At 40.9% G+C, this 16,707-nt stretch overlaps 2 protein-coding genes across 6 annotated transcripts in view; one reads left to right on the top strand and one right to left on the bottom strand.

Annotated features, from left to right (window-relative positions):
- Positions 1-14,717, top strand: part of EDRF1 (erythroid differentiation regulatory factor 1) — a 42,606-nt gene extending 27,889 nt beyond the window's left edge. Inside the window, exons 17-25 of the mRNA XM_025207558.1 lie at positions 150-350; positions 801-1,019; positions 2,715-2,938; positions 5,259-5,417; positions 5,765-5,914; positions 6,629-6,782; positions 7,022-7,137; positions 8,137-8,300; positions 13,775-14,717. Coding sequence (XP_025063343.1) covers positions 150-350; positions 801-1,019; positions 2,715-2,938; positions 5,259-5,417; positions 5,765-5,914; positions 6,629-6,782; positions 7,022-7,137; positions 8,137-8,300; positions 13,775-13,946 — 1,559 coding nt within the window. The 3' untranslated portion in view covers positions 13,947-14,717. The remainder of the gene's footprint in view (positions 1-149; positions 351-800; positions 1,020-2,714; positions 2,939-5,258; positions 5,418-5,764; positions 5,915-6,628; positions 6,783-7,021; positions 7,138-8,136; positions 8,301-13,774) is intronic.
- Positions 1,250-16,707, bottom strand: part of UROS (uroporphyrinogen III synthase) — a 66,069-nt gene continuing 50,611 nt past the window's right edge. For 2 of the 5 annotated variants that reach the window (XR_003094765.1, XR_003094762.1), the window contains one exon: positions 8,147-8,278. The gene's annotated coding sequence lies outside the window, so the exon portion shown is untranslated. Of the gene's footprint in view, positions 1,304-8,146; positions 8,279-16,707 lie in introns of those variants that run through there. The other 3 variants (XR_324177.3, XR_003094763.1, XR_003094764.1) reach the window with 3 other exon arrangements.

The following is a 16,707-nucleotide window of genomic DNA, read 5'->3' on the forward strand; positions in this document are numbered from 1 at the left end:
CTAGTTAGATCTGGACAATGAGCTGGGAGAACTTTCATGTAAGATAGCACTAGTTTAACATGGTCATGCTTCTGTGAAGTTATAGTTTCATTTCACGTTTCAAATCTCTTGATGTTTAATTTATCTTTTCTTTGGCTTTTCCCTACCAGATACATACTGTTGTCTCTGCACCAATGTGCTTCCTGAGGTGCTGCTGTTTCTTTGTCAGTGTTTAACTCTTTGTGGTGATATCCAGTTAATGCTTGCCCAGAATGCAAGTAACAGAGCTGCATATCTTGAAGAATATAACTACCAAACAAAAGAAGATCAGGAAATACTGCACAGCCTTAATAGAGAATCCAACTGTCAAGGTATATTATTGAAGTAATGTATATGGATAAATTACTGTGGTTCCCAGTGGCTGATCTTAATTTTAAGGAGTTTTGTTGGATCCTGGCAAACCAGTCTAGTATATTCCTCTTGGGGTGGGTTTCATGGTGCTGATTTATTGCGTCTTAAAGAAAAAGCAGAGTATAGAAACTGAATTGATCCCTTTTAAGGAAGGCTGCCTTCTAGGAGATCTTTATTATACTTCTAAATGTACCTGTTAAATGTTTGTTTTGGGGGGGGGGGTTGTTTTTTTTTAAAGTAATAACTAAATTCTGTCATTTCTTAGGCTCTATAGCACCCTTTTATTATAAGTGCCAAGACAGTCATGTTTTCAAACCTTATTATTAAACTTTTCACTGTTACTTGAATGGATTCATAATTTTTTGGGGGGGGAAATACTCAATTGACACTTCTTTATGCTTTGTTTCCAGTATTTGCTTGGGCTACTGACTTATCTACAGACTTAGAATGCCAGCTTTCAGTTAGCTGCAAATGCTATGAGGCAGCTAATGAAATTTTGCTTTTTAGTAACTTAAAAAAACAAAATGCAGAGCAGCATACACAAGTACTGAAGAGACTGGGAAATATCAGAAACGAAATTGGAGTGTTTTACATGAACCAGGCAGCAGCAGTACAGACTGAGAGAGTGGGCAAGTATTATTGTATTTATTTTTTTAAAGATGGTTTTTTACCTCTAGTAATTTATTTGATGTAGAATTCTGAATAAAATAGTGGAATGGCAATTATCTTCATAAATAACATTGGAAAGATACCCCTTGAGATTTTTTGTTGTTGTTTAATTCTTTTATTTGTTGTTGTTGTTGTTTCCATTATAAACACTGGTTCTCTGGGCATTGTGATTTACATGTAAACATAGAAGTCTGATACGTGGAAAATTAGTGTTGGAGAAAATCTTCAAAGTAGCTGTAATTACCTGAAAAAAGTAATGGAGCATTAACACAACTCTTAACAAAAACAGTTGTTGCTTTTCTTATTAGGCCCTCATCCTTCACAGACTGTTCTTCCCTTTTGTGCAGTGCAAATAGCCATAGTGAACTCACTAAAACTATGCCCTGTGCCCAGAACGACATGCTGTTAGCATTTTTGTGGGTCTTGCTTTTATTTTTTATTTTGTGCATGCATGCATGTGTGTGCACATGCATGTGTAAGCCTCAGTGGAAATGACTCGATTGAAGTTTTCTTTCCTGAAAGAAGAATGCTATTTGCAAAACAAATACAGATTTAAGGAAAATCATTATTTAAAAAAACCCAAACCAAAACATAAAACAAACAGCACTAGTTCTCTAAGCTTGCATGAGTCCTATGCTTTCCGGATACTCTCTAAATAATTTGCGTGTACTTGGGAGATTTTATTTTTTTTGTGACTCTTTCCTTATTTTATTATAGACTTCTTTGCCCAATTATTAGCCTTGTATATGCTGCCCTTCCCAAAAATGCTAACTTTTGAGAATGAATTTTTATAATTTCCATTTTTAGCAAAATAAGAGCTGTAGCTGAAATTGAACTTAACGTTAATTTTTAAGCAACTGGTTGTTAAATCATTTACCTATTTGTTAACTCCTGGTAAAACAAATGTTGCATCAGATGTTAATATGCCTATAATAGGCAATAGAACTGGTATCTTGGATCCTTGAAATTGCTGGACACTTCTTTAATTATTATCTTACCACCACCCTAAGTTTTGTGGGGGTTGTTTGTTTGATTTTTTTTTTTTTTTTTAACTTCATATCATCACAAGACATTAAACGGATTCACCAGTATAACATGAAGCATGCAGAGTCAACTGGCATATTCAGAATCTATTCCTGCTTTATAAGCCTAATCACAAATTTATTTCTATAACTACTAGTCAGGGGAAGGTATTTTTTTTTCTTTATTCTAAGAAGGGTTGAGTGCTTGAGAGATTACATCTTTAAATTTGCGCAATAGTCTTTGCCCATGTCTATGCAGTTACTTAGCCAGCTCAGATAGTGCTGCCCCTTAAGTCACACTGCTCTGGCAAGCCTCATTCCAAACTGATAGTGTTACAGCACCATGGATGGGCTAATTGGCAGTCATTCAGCAATGCTAAGTAGCCTGCCTGAATTGCCATGAGGCCACAGCTATCCTGCTCCTATTTTTGGGGAGGAAGCTTGTCCAGGACCTCATGGCATATTCAGGTGTGCTGCTTCTGATGTCAGAAGCTTGCTAATGTAGATGTGACTTCATATTCCAGAACAACATCTAGTGGAACAGCATAAGAAGAGTTATTTGGTAGAGATGTTGGCAGGAAATCTTTAAGAAACTTGACTGGAATTGTAAGATTGCTTTTTATTTTGATCTAGTGAGCAAAAGTGTATCTGCAACAGAGCAGCAACTGTGGAAGAAGAGTTTCTCTTGCTTTGAAAAAGGCATCCAGAATTTTGAATCAATTGATGATGCAACCAATGCTGCTCTTCTGTTGTGTAATACAGGAAGATTGATGAGAATTTGTGCTCAAGCCCACTGTGCTGCTGGAGAAGATTTCAAGCGAGAATTTTCCCCGGAAGAGGCCCTTTATTATAACAAGGTAACAAGCCTGTCAACCAGGTTGAAATTCCTCTCTTGAAGGAATGGGCCTGTGAGGCTTACACACACAAGTATAAGGAGACTCCAGATAAGGACTGACTTCTAGGTACTTTTAAATGGCAGAAGTTATGACTACTACAGTTGTAGCCTAAATGTAGTAATAGAAGTATTTTGTAGTGTTGTGAATTTGTATTTAAGTTAGTTGAAAATGAACAGGAACAGTAAAGCTGGTTGTTAAAAAAAACAGAACAAAACAAAAAACCTAAAAAACCTCCAGATGAAGAAAATTAAGTTCTGTCAGGTACTAAAGGTAGTATTACACCATGGCTTAATTTTACTACTTTCTCTGCCTCTTTCCCCTCCAAAAGATAAATCACTCAGGCAGCTTGCAGATGTTAAAAAGCAAAAAAGGGTACGTTATTTAAAACTCGACATGCTCCTGCGCCAAGCCTAGCACATGTCCAGAGAGGGAAGCATGTTAGTTGGATCTGGCTAGCCTGACATTCATAAGGACTGGGAGCTTTAGTGGGGCACTTTAATAGCTGATTGAATCAACTTTAGCTAAAAGTGCCAAAAAGCCTCGCTGAAGTGCCTGTTCTATACAGATGCTGTGGAGTCGGGTCCAAGTAATGTGCTGCTGCTTCTGGTAAAGTGCTTTTTCTTTTGCTCTTTTTCTTTTTTAATGTCTGCAAGCAGCCACAGGTGTCCACACAAACCAAGACTGTGCAAGCAGGTGATTTGTATAAGTGAGTGCATATGCATAACTAACAATTTCATTACACATGCAGATTAAGTAAGAAATGGCATGTTTGAGTTTAGACTGGCAGGTGCCATATTCATTAGTAAGGCCTTATCTATGTCAACCTATCAGAAATCATTTTGAAGATGGCTTAATCTTCTATTATATCACTTGTATCTAAGTAAACTTGAAGCTTCTCTGTGTTGAAAATGCCTAGTAATAGTCTTTTTAAAACAGAATTATAAAATGAAGCATAGTATATAAAATGTGGTGCATGTAAAACATAATTATTACAAATGTTCAGCCATTGCTGGTTTTGACTTACAAAACTGGAAGGGTTTGTATTGCAATATCCTTTTGTGAAAGCTTTTGGACTGTTACTTTCCCAGCCCTGGTGCTGTTATTAGTTTTAGCGTATATGTTAAATTCATATTATATTTAACTTGAAAACTCTAAACATTCTTTTGTATCACTTATCTGAGAACCATATAATTTTTTATTTTAAATATTTTAAAATTGAATCTTCTGATCTAGCTTTAAAGTGTTCCTTCTTTAAGAGTTTAGGACCTCAGTGAAGAGAGGAAAAACTTTAAACATGCCTGATAAAAATACTAGTATAACACTGGAATTTAAAGGAGACTGTTGTTGTTGGGGTTTTTTTTGTGTTTTTTTTTTAATTTTGCACCATTCATTTAATGACTGGTCAGATAGGGGAAGCAGGGGACTCCTTAATCTATTCCATCCCATTGAGGCCTGATTGGTAAGGCCTCAGAAAGAGAAATAATTTGCATGCAAGTGGTGTACCTGTCATTCACAAGGATCCCCAAGGCTTCATAAAGCATATGGAAGGCCACTGCAATGAAGTGGAATTTGTCATGATTCTCTGCAGTAGTTGAGGAAGTTGGGACAATTTTGAATTTGGACCAGTTTACTGGGAGCACACTCTACTCCCAACCCTTATCAAAAGAACTATAAGAACTCAGTACCTGGACTGAATGAACAGGCCCTCCATTTGTGAGGGTTGGGGCAAGAATGCTTTTAGAAACTTTTGAGTGATCAGGATAGACCTGAATGGTTTAGTTTGTGGTGCAGGGTCAAAGTTCGTGGTTGCTTTTAGTGATTTGTTTTAGAGTAAGACTTCTGGGTGTACAGGAAAACTGGATGAGACCTGGCTAGTGAGTCTCCAGAATATACTGTCAGCCTGACGATTTGTAAGGGCCAGCTGCTTTGTGCTGTACAGATGCATTTTGAACCCTGCTTCCAGGATTGAATGGACTGTCTTGCACAAAGCTTTTCCTTTTGAGTAGGAGAGGAGGATCTCAGCCTTACTGTTTAATTTTGAGTCCAGTCCTATGCCTACATGCTAACATGCCTTTTTCTTTTTCCCCCTCTGAATTTAAAATCTTGAATTCTGTACCTGCATATAGTACTGCTAGTTTTCAATAGAAGATAGAAAATTGAATGTGAGGAAATTGCTGAGAGGTCCAGATGAGCTCTGTAGCAGAATGAGTACAGAATCTGTCATTGTTTATTATAAACCTGTCTAAATAACCAGCAGTTTTATTGTATATCTATGTTATAGGCGATTGATTACTATCTGAAGGCTTTAAGATCTCTAGGGAAGAGAGAGGTGCATCCAGCAGTTTGGGATTCTGTGAATTGGGAACTCTCTACCACCTATTTTACCATGGCAACTTTGCAGCAGGATTATGCTCCGTTATCTAGAAAGGCCCAGGAACAGGTAATGAAAAGAGGATTTCTGATTACATCTGTTAAAAGCAAGCCATTCTTGTAGTTTTTCATGAAGACTGAGCAGCATAGTAAAGAACTCCTGCTGTTAACTGTAGCACTTACATAATTTGCAATTCTTTATTGTATAAAAGAACTGTTGTAGAGCAGCTACTGCCAACAGAATGATAGGGCACATTAAAAGCTGCAAACTAACTTTTATTATCTACTCTTATGGGTATTGTTTTTTCTTTAGTAGAAGCCAGAGTGCCACAAATACCCCCCACTCATTTCTTTTTGTATTGGGTCTTCTTTCAAAGTAAACTTTGACATTACTTCATGAAGTCTTTTTGTTTATAGATAGAGAAGGAAGTTAGTGAGGCCATGATGAAATCTCTGAAATATTGTGATGTTGATACAGCGTCTGCACGACAGCCCCTCTGCCAGTATCGGGCTGCAACCATTCACCACAGACTGGCTTCCATGTATCATAGTTGCTTGAGAAACCAGGTATTAGTTTAAAACATTGCCTTGTGTATTTGCTGGAGAGGGAGAGATTAAAAATGGCTATATGTGTAAATGCACATATAGTGTGTATGCATGGTTATATGTATAAATATATTCTTTATTATAAATGGAAGTAGACTTTTGTTTGCAAATCTAACATGAAATTTCTGGAGTGCAAAGTGAGGAAGCTGTTCATCTGTTGTCTTATTAGCACCTAATTGGGGCCCAACTTTGGTTGTGGTCTCTAGATGCTGCCATGATATAACTAATTGATGATAAATACATTTTTTTTTTTTTTTTTTTTTAAACAAACATACTCTTCCCCCACCTTGCTTCTCTTATAGTGTTTTTGCTGAAGGTCTATACTTTATAATACTTTAATAATGGAGGTTGTGTTGCTTTCAACTTGTTTAAATGTTGCTTAGAAGAAGCCTTTTTTCTTTTTAACATCGTTTTGCTGTTGCTGTGCATGATTAATTGCTTAAAACCACACGCTATAACTACATGTTTTAGCTATGCAACTATACTTGGGGGGTGGAAAAGAAAAAGTAATACAAGGTGACACATCTTAAAGTTCTATTTAACAGAATAGTTATTGGAATAAGGGCACTCACTGGTTGAATCCCATCACCAGTAGGCAGTGTTTTTGCTCTTTTTTTTGCCTGAATCCTAACGCTGATAGCTTCCATGAAACTGTCTTTGTAATTTTGGTTTCAGGTTGGTGATGAGCATTTAAGGAAACAGCATAGGATATTAGTTGACCTTCATTATAATAAAGCAGTAAAGCTTTTTCAACTCCTAAAGGATGCACCCTGCGAGCTCCTTCGTGTGCAATTGGAAAGAGTAGCTTTTGCAGAGTTCCAGATGGCAAGTAAGTTGGGTTACAGAAAGATTCTTTGGAGGAGATGACTACAGAGCAAGATGATTACTGATGGATGTCCTGGCCATTTTCTTGGAGCAAGAATGATATTGCACTATTCTGGGTCATGACTATGCTGTGAGGTACTGGGGTTCAGTGAAATGTGGTAATGCAGAGTTCATGTAAGACTTTGGAATCTTTAGAGTCATGTAGTCTTTCATCCACAGTGTAACCTGTTCTTATATTTTTAGGTCAAAATAGTAGTGCTGGAAAGCTAAAGACTTTATCTGGGGCTCTAGATATAATGATAAAGACCAAATGTGCGTTCCAGCTGATCAAAAAGGAAATCGCAGCTGAATGTGACCAGGTAGGCAAGGAAAAAAGATCTCATGTAAACTGCAAGACAGATCATAATCAGTCGCACCAACTCAGTTGACCATAAAACATTGTTTGTTTGTGATTTATACATGATAATGGACCTATTTATTCTTTGAAACCTTAGCTTAATATTTAAAAGTATCATAATTTATTCCTAGGTGGCTAAGTTCATTTACTTCAATGGGACTAGATGAGCATATATGTGCTGGAATACCTTTCTGACTGGCACTGACTGTTCTATAGGCACAGAGGCCAGGGGCAAGTCAAAAGTGTCAGGATTTTCTTCTTTTGGGCTAGGTTCATTTTAGAGTTGTCTCTGTCAAAAGTTCTCTTCCAGCCATGCCAGTGTCATGGTATACCCAGTAGAAATGAAAGTCTATTTTTATTGTTTCAACATTTTAATGTACTCATGTTTTTATATTCACTTCTTCCATGATACTCTAAGATACGTTTATAAGACAACTTTTTAATGCAGTGCTATATTGCAATTACAAGTTCTCTGAAATTTTTGAGCATACATGTACATATCTTTTGAACAGGGCTTTTAGTTCTTCACCATGTCATTTGAAGTATGAACATTTGTAAGATTATTAGTGGTAGAGCCTTATCACAGGGATCCCAAAGTTTGTATTAGTCATTACGGCTGGTTATACTGCCATGCCAGTACCATTTCACATTAAGATATGTAATTTGAGCAGTAGTTATCAAAGCCGGTTTTCACACTGTTCTTAACTGAAGTGGTGGATGGGCTATATAAAACACATTACATAGTGACTTGGAATTATTGCATAGCCAACTGGCATTTAACTGTTGTATACTGGTGTAAATGTATTACCAAAGGAGTTTGATAATGAAAAGATGCAATAGTATCCTTGATGATATCATTGTACATTTTAATGAATTGATTAAACTCAAAAGTCTGATACTTAGACTTGATGTAAAAATAGTTTCCTGACTGGGTTAGGTGAAATGTCTTCCTGTTTTTCAGATGAATGAGGATACAAGTAATGGTGGGAATACAGCACTTGGTGACTCTACTTCTAACCTTAATAAAGATGAAGTAATGAAACTTCTTGGTATATTTGAATCTCGACTATCATTCCTCCTTCTCCAGTCCGTTAAATTGTTATCTTCAACAAAAAAGAAAATTGGGTAAGTTAAAACATATTTAGCTTTCATGATATGCATTTCTAGCTGCATGCATGTATGGCAGTTCCTATTTTAGATACAAACTGTGCATTTTTTTATGTAGCTGTAATACATTTAGACAGTACTGGCCATTTAGATCTTTATGATTTCTTTTTTTGTGTGTGTCCGTAAAACTTGATTAAGCTACATCTCCTTTTTTAAAATACGTATACCAGGCCCTCCAGTCAGATGCAGCTTATAGTCACTCATACCGTGTGTGTGTGTGGGTCCTGGGTATGAATGACCATAAACCACATCCAACTGGAGGATCTGGTGGCAATGTAATGGAGCTACTCATGCTGGGGTAGTTCCTATAAAATACCACAATGTTGCAAACTCCAGAGCAAGGTGAGTATAGGGTGCCTCAAAACCCTAGCCCCCACTGTTTTGTGGGTACTCCTTGATTGGAAAAAAGCTATGGGGGCATTTGTTACATGTTTGCGCTGCAGTGCCAGGCACTTCTAAAATCTTCTGGCACTGTGATGCCTGCAGTTGTATAAACAACGAGATATGCATCAGTGCTGAGAAAATGGCGGTGGCGCGCGTTTGTGCTAAAACCCATTGGAGGTGTTTTAGTTCAAAAGCATGCTGTTGCCGTTTTCTGCACGCTGATGCACATTTTGCCGCTTGTGCAACTGCATGCTTACACAACTGCTTGCTTACCCAACTGCACGGATCTCCGGCGCATCCCAGCCAAAAATATATGTGTATAAGTGCCCTGGGATATCACCCTGACAGAAACACAACCTTGCTGAGACATTAAGCAGTTAGCAGTAGTTCTTATTTATTGCTGGGTAAACTGTCTTTTCTAAAAAATAAAATAAAAATGTAAAGCAATCCTCTGCAGTACACAAACATAGCTCTCTATTGTTTAGAACTACATCTCGTTAGTATACCTGCTTATTCTGAGATTCATAAGACTCAATAAGTCTGGCCTTTGGATTCTGTCTCAGTGGTGTGAAGAGGGGATGGCAGATCTTGGGAAGCCTCCACTCCCCCATATTCTTGCCTAGGCGTATGCATCAAAGTCTTGGTGACTAGATCTCTTAAGCGTACAGCATGGTCCAGAGGATTGGTAGTTGCCTACTACTGTTGTTCAGTGCACTTGATGTAGATACGTTTGTTTTTAACATTGGTAAGCCTACCTTACTTCTGCCTATGGTAAATCATTGCTTGCTGGCACAAATGACTGAAAAGCTATCACAAAGTATTAAATCTTACACATCTGTGAATTAGCAGGTATACTAATGAGATGTAGTTCTAAACCATGAAGAGCTATGTTTGTCTGGGTGAACTATGTCTTTTCTGAAAATTAAATAGAAGCAGAATAAAGGAGCATCTCCTTCCATGTAAGATTTTTCTCTCGCTGCCAGGATTTCATTTAACATAAAAACCTGGCCTCTTACTCTTTCAGTACATGACAACCTTAAGCTGTTCTCCAGATTAAAGTCATGAGAATGTAGTAGTTGCTAACACCATATTTGAACTCTTGGACAGAGATTTAGATACGTTTAATCCTGCCTGGTGTGACCCTGAAAAATATTTTTTACTCCTGTGCTGCAAAAATATGGTGACACCATCAGCACTGACTGTAGACACTAAGGCAGAACAGAGAGCATTAGGGGAAAATAACAGCAAAATCATCCAACCCAAGTCATATTTACAAAAATTCTGTGATGCTGACAGATTGCTTTAGTGATCTGTGCTTTATTAAGTGTTCAGTTAGTGGTAAGATTAAAGTATCTCTGTATTTCAGTGTATAAATACAGTTGTGAAAACTGCAGTGGTTGATGTTGTTCTGTTAAATGAAGTTTATCAAATATGTCCATCCTTCTGAAGAGAAGGTCTCAAAGTAGTTGGGAGGGTTGGGAGAGACTGATCCATGGAACGATAAAGGGCTAGAATAGAACCACTAACTCTGCCTACTTGGCAACAGTTAGGTGTATTTAACTTTTTTCAGAAAGCATCCACAAGATGGCAATATTAATATATGAAATGCTGAGGACCAAAGTATTACCCGTCTCTTTTTAAACAAATTGATATGAAGAGTAATTGACTAACACTAGTAATTGTTTCAGGTTTGTACCCTCATATTTCATAGCCTTGCAGAGGGTATAATGTCATAGACCATTTAAATGTTCTCTTTCCATCCACTATTCTAATCACTGATATTCTGTTTTTAAATTGGTTTTATATTGAAGCTTCTATACATGGTACATAAATTTCAATATAATTAGGTTTTAGCGTTCATTTTTCAAGCACTGCAAAATAAAAGGAAAATGGTGATGTCATAGCATCTTAGTGCAACTGACATGTCTGTTTCATTCAAAAACTATGAAAGCACTTTGAGGTTTAGCTAAATTTCTCTTCCTGTTTAACTGATCAAGGAATATTTGCACATTCAGTTTCTATTTTGTGAGGGGAAGAGGAATGTCTGCCTTCCTCTGCAGTAACTGCTGGCTTGGCTAGGGAGAGAGCTAAGAACTTGCCCTGGCTGCTTCAGGGCTCCGATGCACTTTGTCAAGGGGAATGGAAGAAGCTACCCCCCTTTGAAACAGTACAGCTCACACCAAGAAACTTGCAGCATATCTACAGAATGAGATGAAAGCAGGGCATCATTCTAAAAAGTTAAATGCTTAAGCAGAATTGAATTAAGCTATATAAACTGTGGAGGAAAATAGAAATTCAAAGTAATGTTTAGTGCTGGGCATTCTTGCAATTTATTCTAGAAATACTTCGTTTTTCAGTGGGTTTTTTTATTGCCTGCCTGTTCTCTGCAGTAAATAGACCTGTTGCAGCTTTGTGCCAAGTGTTATAAATTTAATTGCTCCTCTGTTTATTGGCAGTTTCCGAAGCATTTACAAGTATGCTAACTGGCCACTTTTGACAAATATATATGATATGTTTGGGTTTTAGTTTCGGGGCGCTTTTCTGAGTTATTAGGGATTGACTTTTGGATGCAAGTGGTATAAAGCTGTGGAGCCAATAGAGAGATGAAGCTTAGGAGTGATAGGGTTGCAGGAGTATGCTAGGAAAACAACCTTAGCAGCTGTTCTTTGAAAGGATAAATGGTGCCTGATGACCAGGGATCCAGATTTTTCTGTTTCCCATGGAAAAATGGAGAAAACCATGGATTACCTGTTTTTATCGGAGAAAATGCGGATTTCTCTTTTTTAGCAGAGAAATCTGCGAATTCTCCGCTTTTGCAAGGAGCTCTTGTGGCTGGCACAGCTCCAGCCTGCAAGAGCCGATTTGCAAAAAGGGTGGGAAACCCTCAGCCCTGGCCGGAGGGGGAGGGAGGAGGAGGGAGGGCGGGGCCTGAGCCTCCAAGGCAGCCAAGGCCCGGCTCGGGCTCAGGCTCAGACTTGCCCTTCGCCCCTGGAGCACAGAGGCAAGTGGTGCTGTGGGGCAGGGCTGGGGAAGATGGTTGGGCCACCAGGCTTCCCTGTCCCGGCGGAGTGCAGTTTTAGGTCATGCCCAGGACCAGTGAGGCCTTCTCCTTCCCCATAGCCTCACCCTTACCTCCGGGCTGTTCTCACAGCAGCTGCTCCTCTGGGAGATGTTGCTTCCCTGGTGTCTGGTAGCAAACCGCTGCCTCTAGCCCTGCTTGCCTGGGACTTAAAATGGCCACTCATTGGGGCTGGGCTGCACCTGCCTGCTGCCTGATCCAGGTTTTATTGGCAAAGCACTTAAGGTGCTCTGGCACCTACCTTCCGCATTACATCGGTTAGCAGGGAAGACTTTTCCCTGCTGCTCCCAAAAACAGGCTCCCCAGAGCCTGAGATAGCCCTAAAGCACTAGGGGTGTGTGAAATGGGCTATATTTGATTCGGAGTCGGCCCCAATCGGGGACAGCGACTCAATTTGTTGATTCAGATCACTATCCCCAATTTGATTTGGCTGAACCCGCATCTGAAGATTCAATGCTGATTCAAAGAATCAGTGATTCAGCTGTAGACACAGTTTAAAGTTTTTTTTTTCTACATACCTCCCAGGTACCAGGTGTGGCTCATGAACGCTGCGATGCTGGGGCGGATGGAGCATCCCACAGGATGGGGGGGTGCATGGTTAATGGTGAAACCAGAAGTACTTCCGGTCCACTTCCAGGGCTGCTGGGGAGCATGCTGGGGGACCTCCTGCTCTCCCCCCTCCGGCTTGGCAGTTGGCTGCGGGAGACCCTGGGTGCCCCCCCAGACCTAGTAGGCACCAGTCGCTGAGCTGGGGAGTGGCATGTGCTCCCCAGTGGACTGGAAGTGCTTCTGATCTACTTCTGGGTCTGCTGCTGAGCGCGCTGGGGAGCCCCCTGCACTCCTGTGGGACGCTCCATCCACCCCAGCATCACAGCATTGACCGGCAGGCCACCTGGTACCTTGAAGTATGCAGAAAAAACATTTAAAGCTGTCTGTATCCGAATTGCTGCATCTTTCTGAATGATTCAGAGGGTTCTGATTCGATTTGCAGAGATTAAAGGGTCTCCTGATTAGATTCGGATTCGGGCCGAATTTCCACCAAATCAAATTGGGGACCGAAGCTTCGCATAGCCGTAGCGTGCACCCCACTGGAGCTCTGCCACACTGACCAATGATTATCTAGCATCTTAAACTCCAGTGAAGCACATGCCAAACCTGCCATAGGCAATCTATTCTACTGCAACTATTCTAACAGCAGAGTTTTTCCTGATGTCGAGTCTAAACCCACTTTGCATCAATTTCAAGCTATTATTATAAGCCCTACTTTCTGCAGTGAGAGAAAAAAAATGTCTCCCTCCCTTTTTTTATCACTGCCCTTCAGATATTTGAAGATTGCTGTCATATTCCCTCTGGAAGAAGAAAGTATATAATCAACAGCCTGGATATGGGACTTTAGAGAGTTGGCAAAGTTCAAGATGACCAGATTTTAGGCTTGAGAACTTAGGAGATACCTGTGGTGACTAAGAAAGAAGACTGATAAAACCGCTTGTGTAGGAAAAGATTAAGAGTTGTTATGGACATCAGTTTAAGCCCACTATAGCCAAGAGGAAATGTCAGCAATAGACTGAGACATCAGGTTGGACAGAAGATTGTTTGGCATAGAGAAAAATTCACCAGGGAGTCAGAGAGAATATATTCAGTCAGGTTTGTGAGTAAGTTTTCCCAGGTTGAGTCTGTGAGACCATGAGGAATGGAGCCTTGTGAGATTGCTGTCAAAAGCTAGAGCAGAAATAAGGAGGATAATCTGATTTTTCCCCCCTCCCCCCTTAAAAAAAAAACCCAAAAAACAAAGTTTAAGGAAGGATTCCAGATATAAGAGGAGAGCTAGGAGTCATGGAAGCAAAGATAAGGCAAGATTTCACGAAGAAATGGTGTATTCAGTTAATGTTTTGTTCAAGAGTATTTTGAAGATACACTCATTCTTGGGTTTTGGCGTTACAGTTCATGTGACCCATCTTTTCTTTTTCAGTGGCAGTAATGAAGAGGAGGAAGTTCTTAAGACCAACAAGGAAGTTTATTCCCTTCTCTTGCGTGCGACTGCTGACAAAAGTGTGACTCTGCTAGAACGAATAGAAGTAATTTTAACTTTATTGGAACAGCTGACTCGGAACACTGAAACCAATAATACAGGAATTCAGTGACTTACTAAATACAAAAACAGCTACAAGGTAGCAGAAATAATATTGGTGCCTTGCTTAACATGGGATCAGCAGCTCTGTGTCATGTGGTACTTACTCTCTTCAACTTCAGTAAATCTATTTATAACATGGTAGACCTGGGAAAGAAGAGGAATGCATTGCTATCCCATGACAGTGCAATTATGATCAGATTCTAATGTGTCTACATTTGAAGTGCTAAAATGGGAATCTAGAGGTAGAGCTTCCAGTTTCTTATGGTTGAGAAGTGCAGTTTCTCTGAAAAGTGATGGGCTTTTCAGTGGTGCAAAATAAATGTTTTGCATAAAAATATGTTATAGATCGGTTCGATATTTTTTGAATGAAATGTTACTTTGTAAGCAAAGCTTTATAAGAAGTCTTTTACCAGTAACATTCATGGAAATTGCACAAGGGGATTTCCCTTGCATATATCAATGTTTTCTTTTTAGTAAGAGTTAATACCATGCACAAGAATGTGTGCCTTTTTTAGCTTCAGTGCAACACTTTTCACAGATATTAGCCATTGCTGGAATGTCATTTATACCAGAAGTGAAACTGTTTTAGCTCTATTTTGATTTATTCAATCAGGAATAATATTACCCCTCTTTTTCAAACTTGAAACTGTGAATAAATGATAAACATATTTTAAAAAGAAATTTATTTATTAAAAAAATATGGTTACAGATTTGAGTCTGCATTTTTATTGGTTGCTGTTTCATGTTTGAGAGACAAAATCTCCTAATCATGTTGAGAAAGCATTGAAGGATAAGAGCCTCTCTTTAAAGATGTAGTTCCCATTGATATCACATGGAAATGTTGTAATTGGACTTTAGTCTTAGCTTAATACGTGAGGACTTTAAATATGTAGGTACTTTATCCAGGGAATTAAGGTAAATATTCAGAAAGATGAGTTCAGCTATATTAGTGTTGCTCTAAAAATTTAAAAGTATTGCAACTATATCGGCAATAATGAACTGTCCTCTTATACATAGGAAGTACTGCATTTAGGTTTATTTTCTTGAATAGTTAGACAACTTGGATCCCTGATGATGTTTCCCACGGAAAACGGAGAAAACCATGGATTTCCTAGTTTTATCAAAGAAAACGCAGATTTTCTCTTTTAGCAGAGAAGCTGAGTTCCAGCCTGCAAGAGCTGTTTGCAAAAAGGGCAGGAAAGCCCCAACCCTGCCCACAGTGGGAAGCGCAGAGCCTGTGGCTTTTAGTTGGTCACAAGGCCTAAGTCAGGCTCACTTTCTTCCTGGAGCCTGTGAACTGGTAAGTGGGGCTTGGGGCTGGGGGGTTGCGAGGCAGGGCTAGGGTGGAAGCTGGCTGGGAGGTGTTGGGGAAATACACGGAGTGCCTGGCTGGTGCCTCCATGTACGGCTTTCCTTAAGGCTTGCTAGAGCTGCTTAGGTTTCAGGTGCTGTCCTGCCGGCACTCCAGCCATGAGTGGGGAGGTGTTGGGGAAATATATGGAGTGCCCGGCGAGCTCCACATCTTGTCCCCGCCGGCAGCCAGAGTGTCTGGCTGGGGGCAGGTGAAACTGAAGCGGCTCTAGCAGCCCTTAAGGGAAAGCCTCACGTGGAGGAGCCAGCTGGGCATTCAGTGTTGTTCACTCTAAGGGGGCAAGGGGAACCTGTGCCCCCAGATCTGTAGAGGGGCTGTCTGTGGGCTTGAGCTCCCTCTCTGCTTCCCTCCTTCAGGACCATTGTAGCCCTGCAGGGAAGACCCGCCATGGCTGGGAACAGCAGGGCTGTGCTGGGATCTTTGCCTCCCCACTACACCTCCTGCTGCTCTGAGTGGTGGAGCCCCATGCCACTTCCCTCAGTGCAGCCACACGTGCAGGAGGTATATTGCTGGGGCAGTGCGGAGTGAGCAGCTGCTAGGAGATAGCTGCGCAGCTCCTCTGTCCCCAGCCATGCCGGTTTGCGGGGAGGGGAGCAGGGCGACCTGGTGTGGCTGGGGACAAGAGCTGTGTGGGGATTGCCTAGCGGCTGCTTGCTCCATGCTGCCCCAGTGATGTACCTCCTGCATGTGGGGCTGCACTGAGGGAAGCGGCGCAGGGCTCTGCCACTCAGAGCAGCAGGAGGTGTGGCGGGGAGGCAAGGAGATCCTGGCATGGCCCCACTGTTCCCAGCCGTGCCAGGTCTTGCCTGTGGAGCTACAGCGGTCCCGTGGGAGGGAAGCAGGAAGGGAGCTCAAGCCCACAGCCTGCCCCCTGTACAGATCTGGGGGCATGGGTCCCCCTTGCTCCCTGGGAGTGTGCACGGCCACTGGGAGCCAGCCCCACCCCTGCCCAAATCAGCAGCAGACAGCAGCAGCAGGGGAGCCAGCTATGTGCTCCTGCTCCAGCTGCCTTCTGTTGGGGGCAGGGAGCTGTGGACCTGGGTCCCTGGTCCCATAGCCCTGACAGCTGGGGGCCCCTTCTGGCAGGGCAAGGGGGCGGAGGCCATAGGTGGGGGGCAAGGGGCATAAGCAGGGCTGGGGGCTGTTGTGGGGGCAAAGAGGAGCATCAGCAGGGCTGGGGGGAAAGTGAGGGGCACCAGCAGGGCCATGGGGGGCCTTTAATTTTAATCACGGATTTTTGGGTTTTTATCAGACAATTTGCTTTTTTTTTTTTTTTTAAATCATGGAAAACCAGGATCCCTGGTTATCATGTTCCTAACTCCCTTGTGTGGAAATAAGATGTGGAAACCCTGTCTGGTTTTGTTTAAGTAAAAGTTACACAAGTTAAACTGTAGGATAG

Source organism: Alligator sinensis, unplaced genomic scaffold (assembly GCF_000455745.1).
Source record: "Alligator sinensis unplaced genomic scaffold, ASM45574v1 scaffold193_1, whole genome shotgun sequence".
NCBI lineage: Eukaryota > Metazoa > Chordata > Crocodylia > Alligatoridae > Alligator > Alligator sinensis.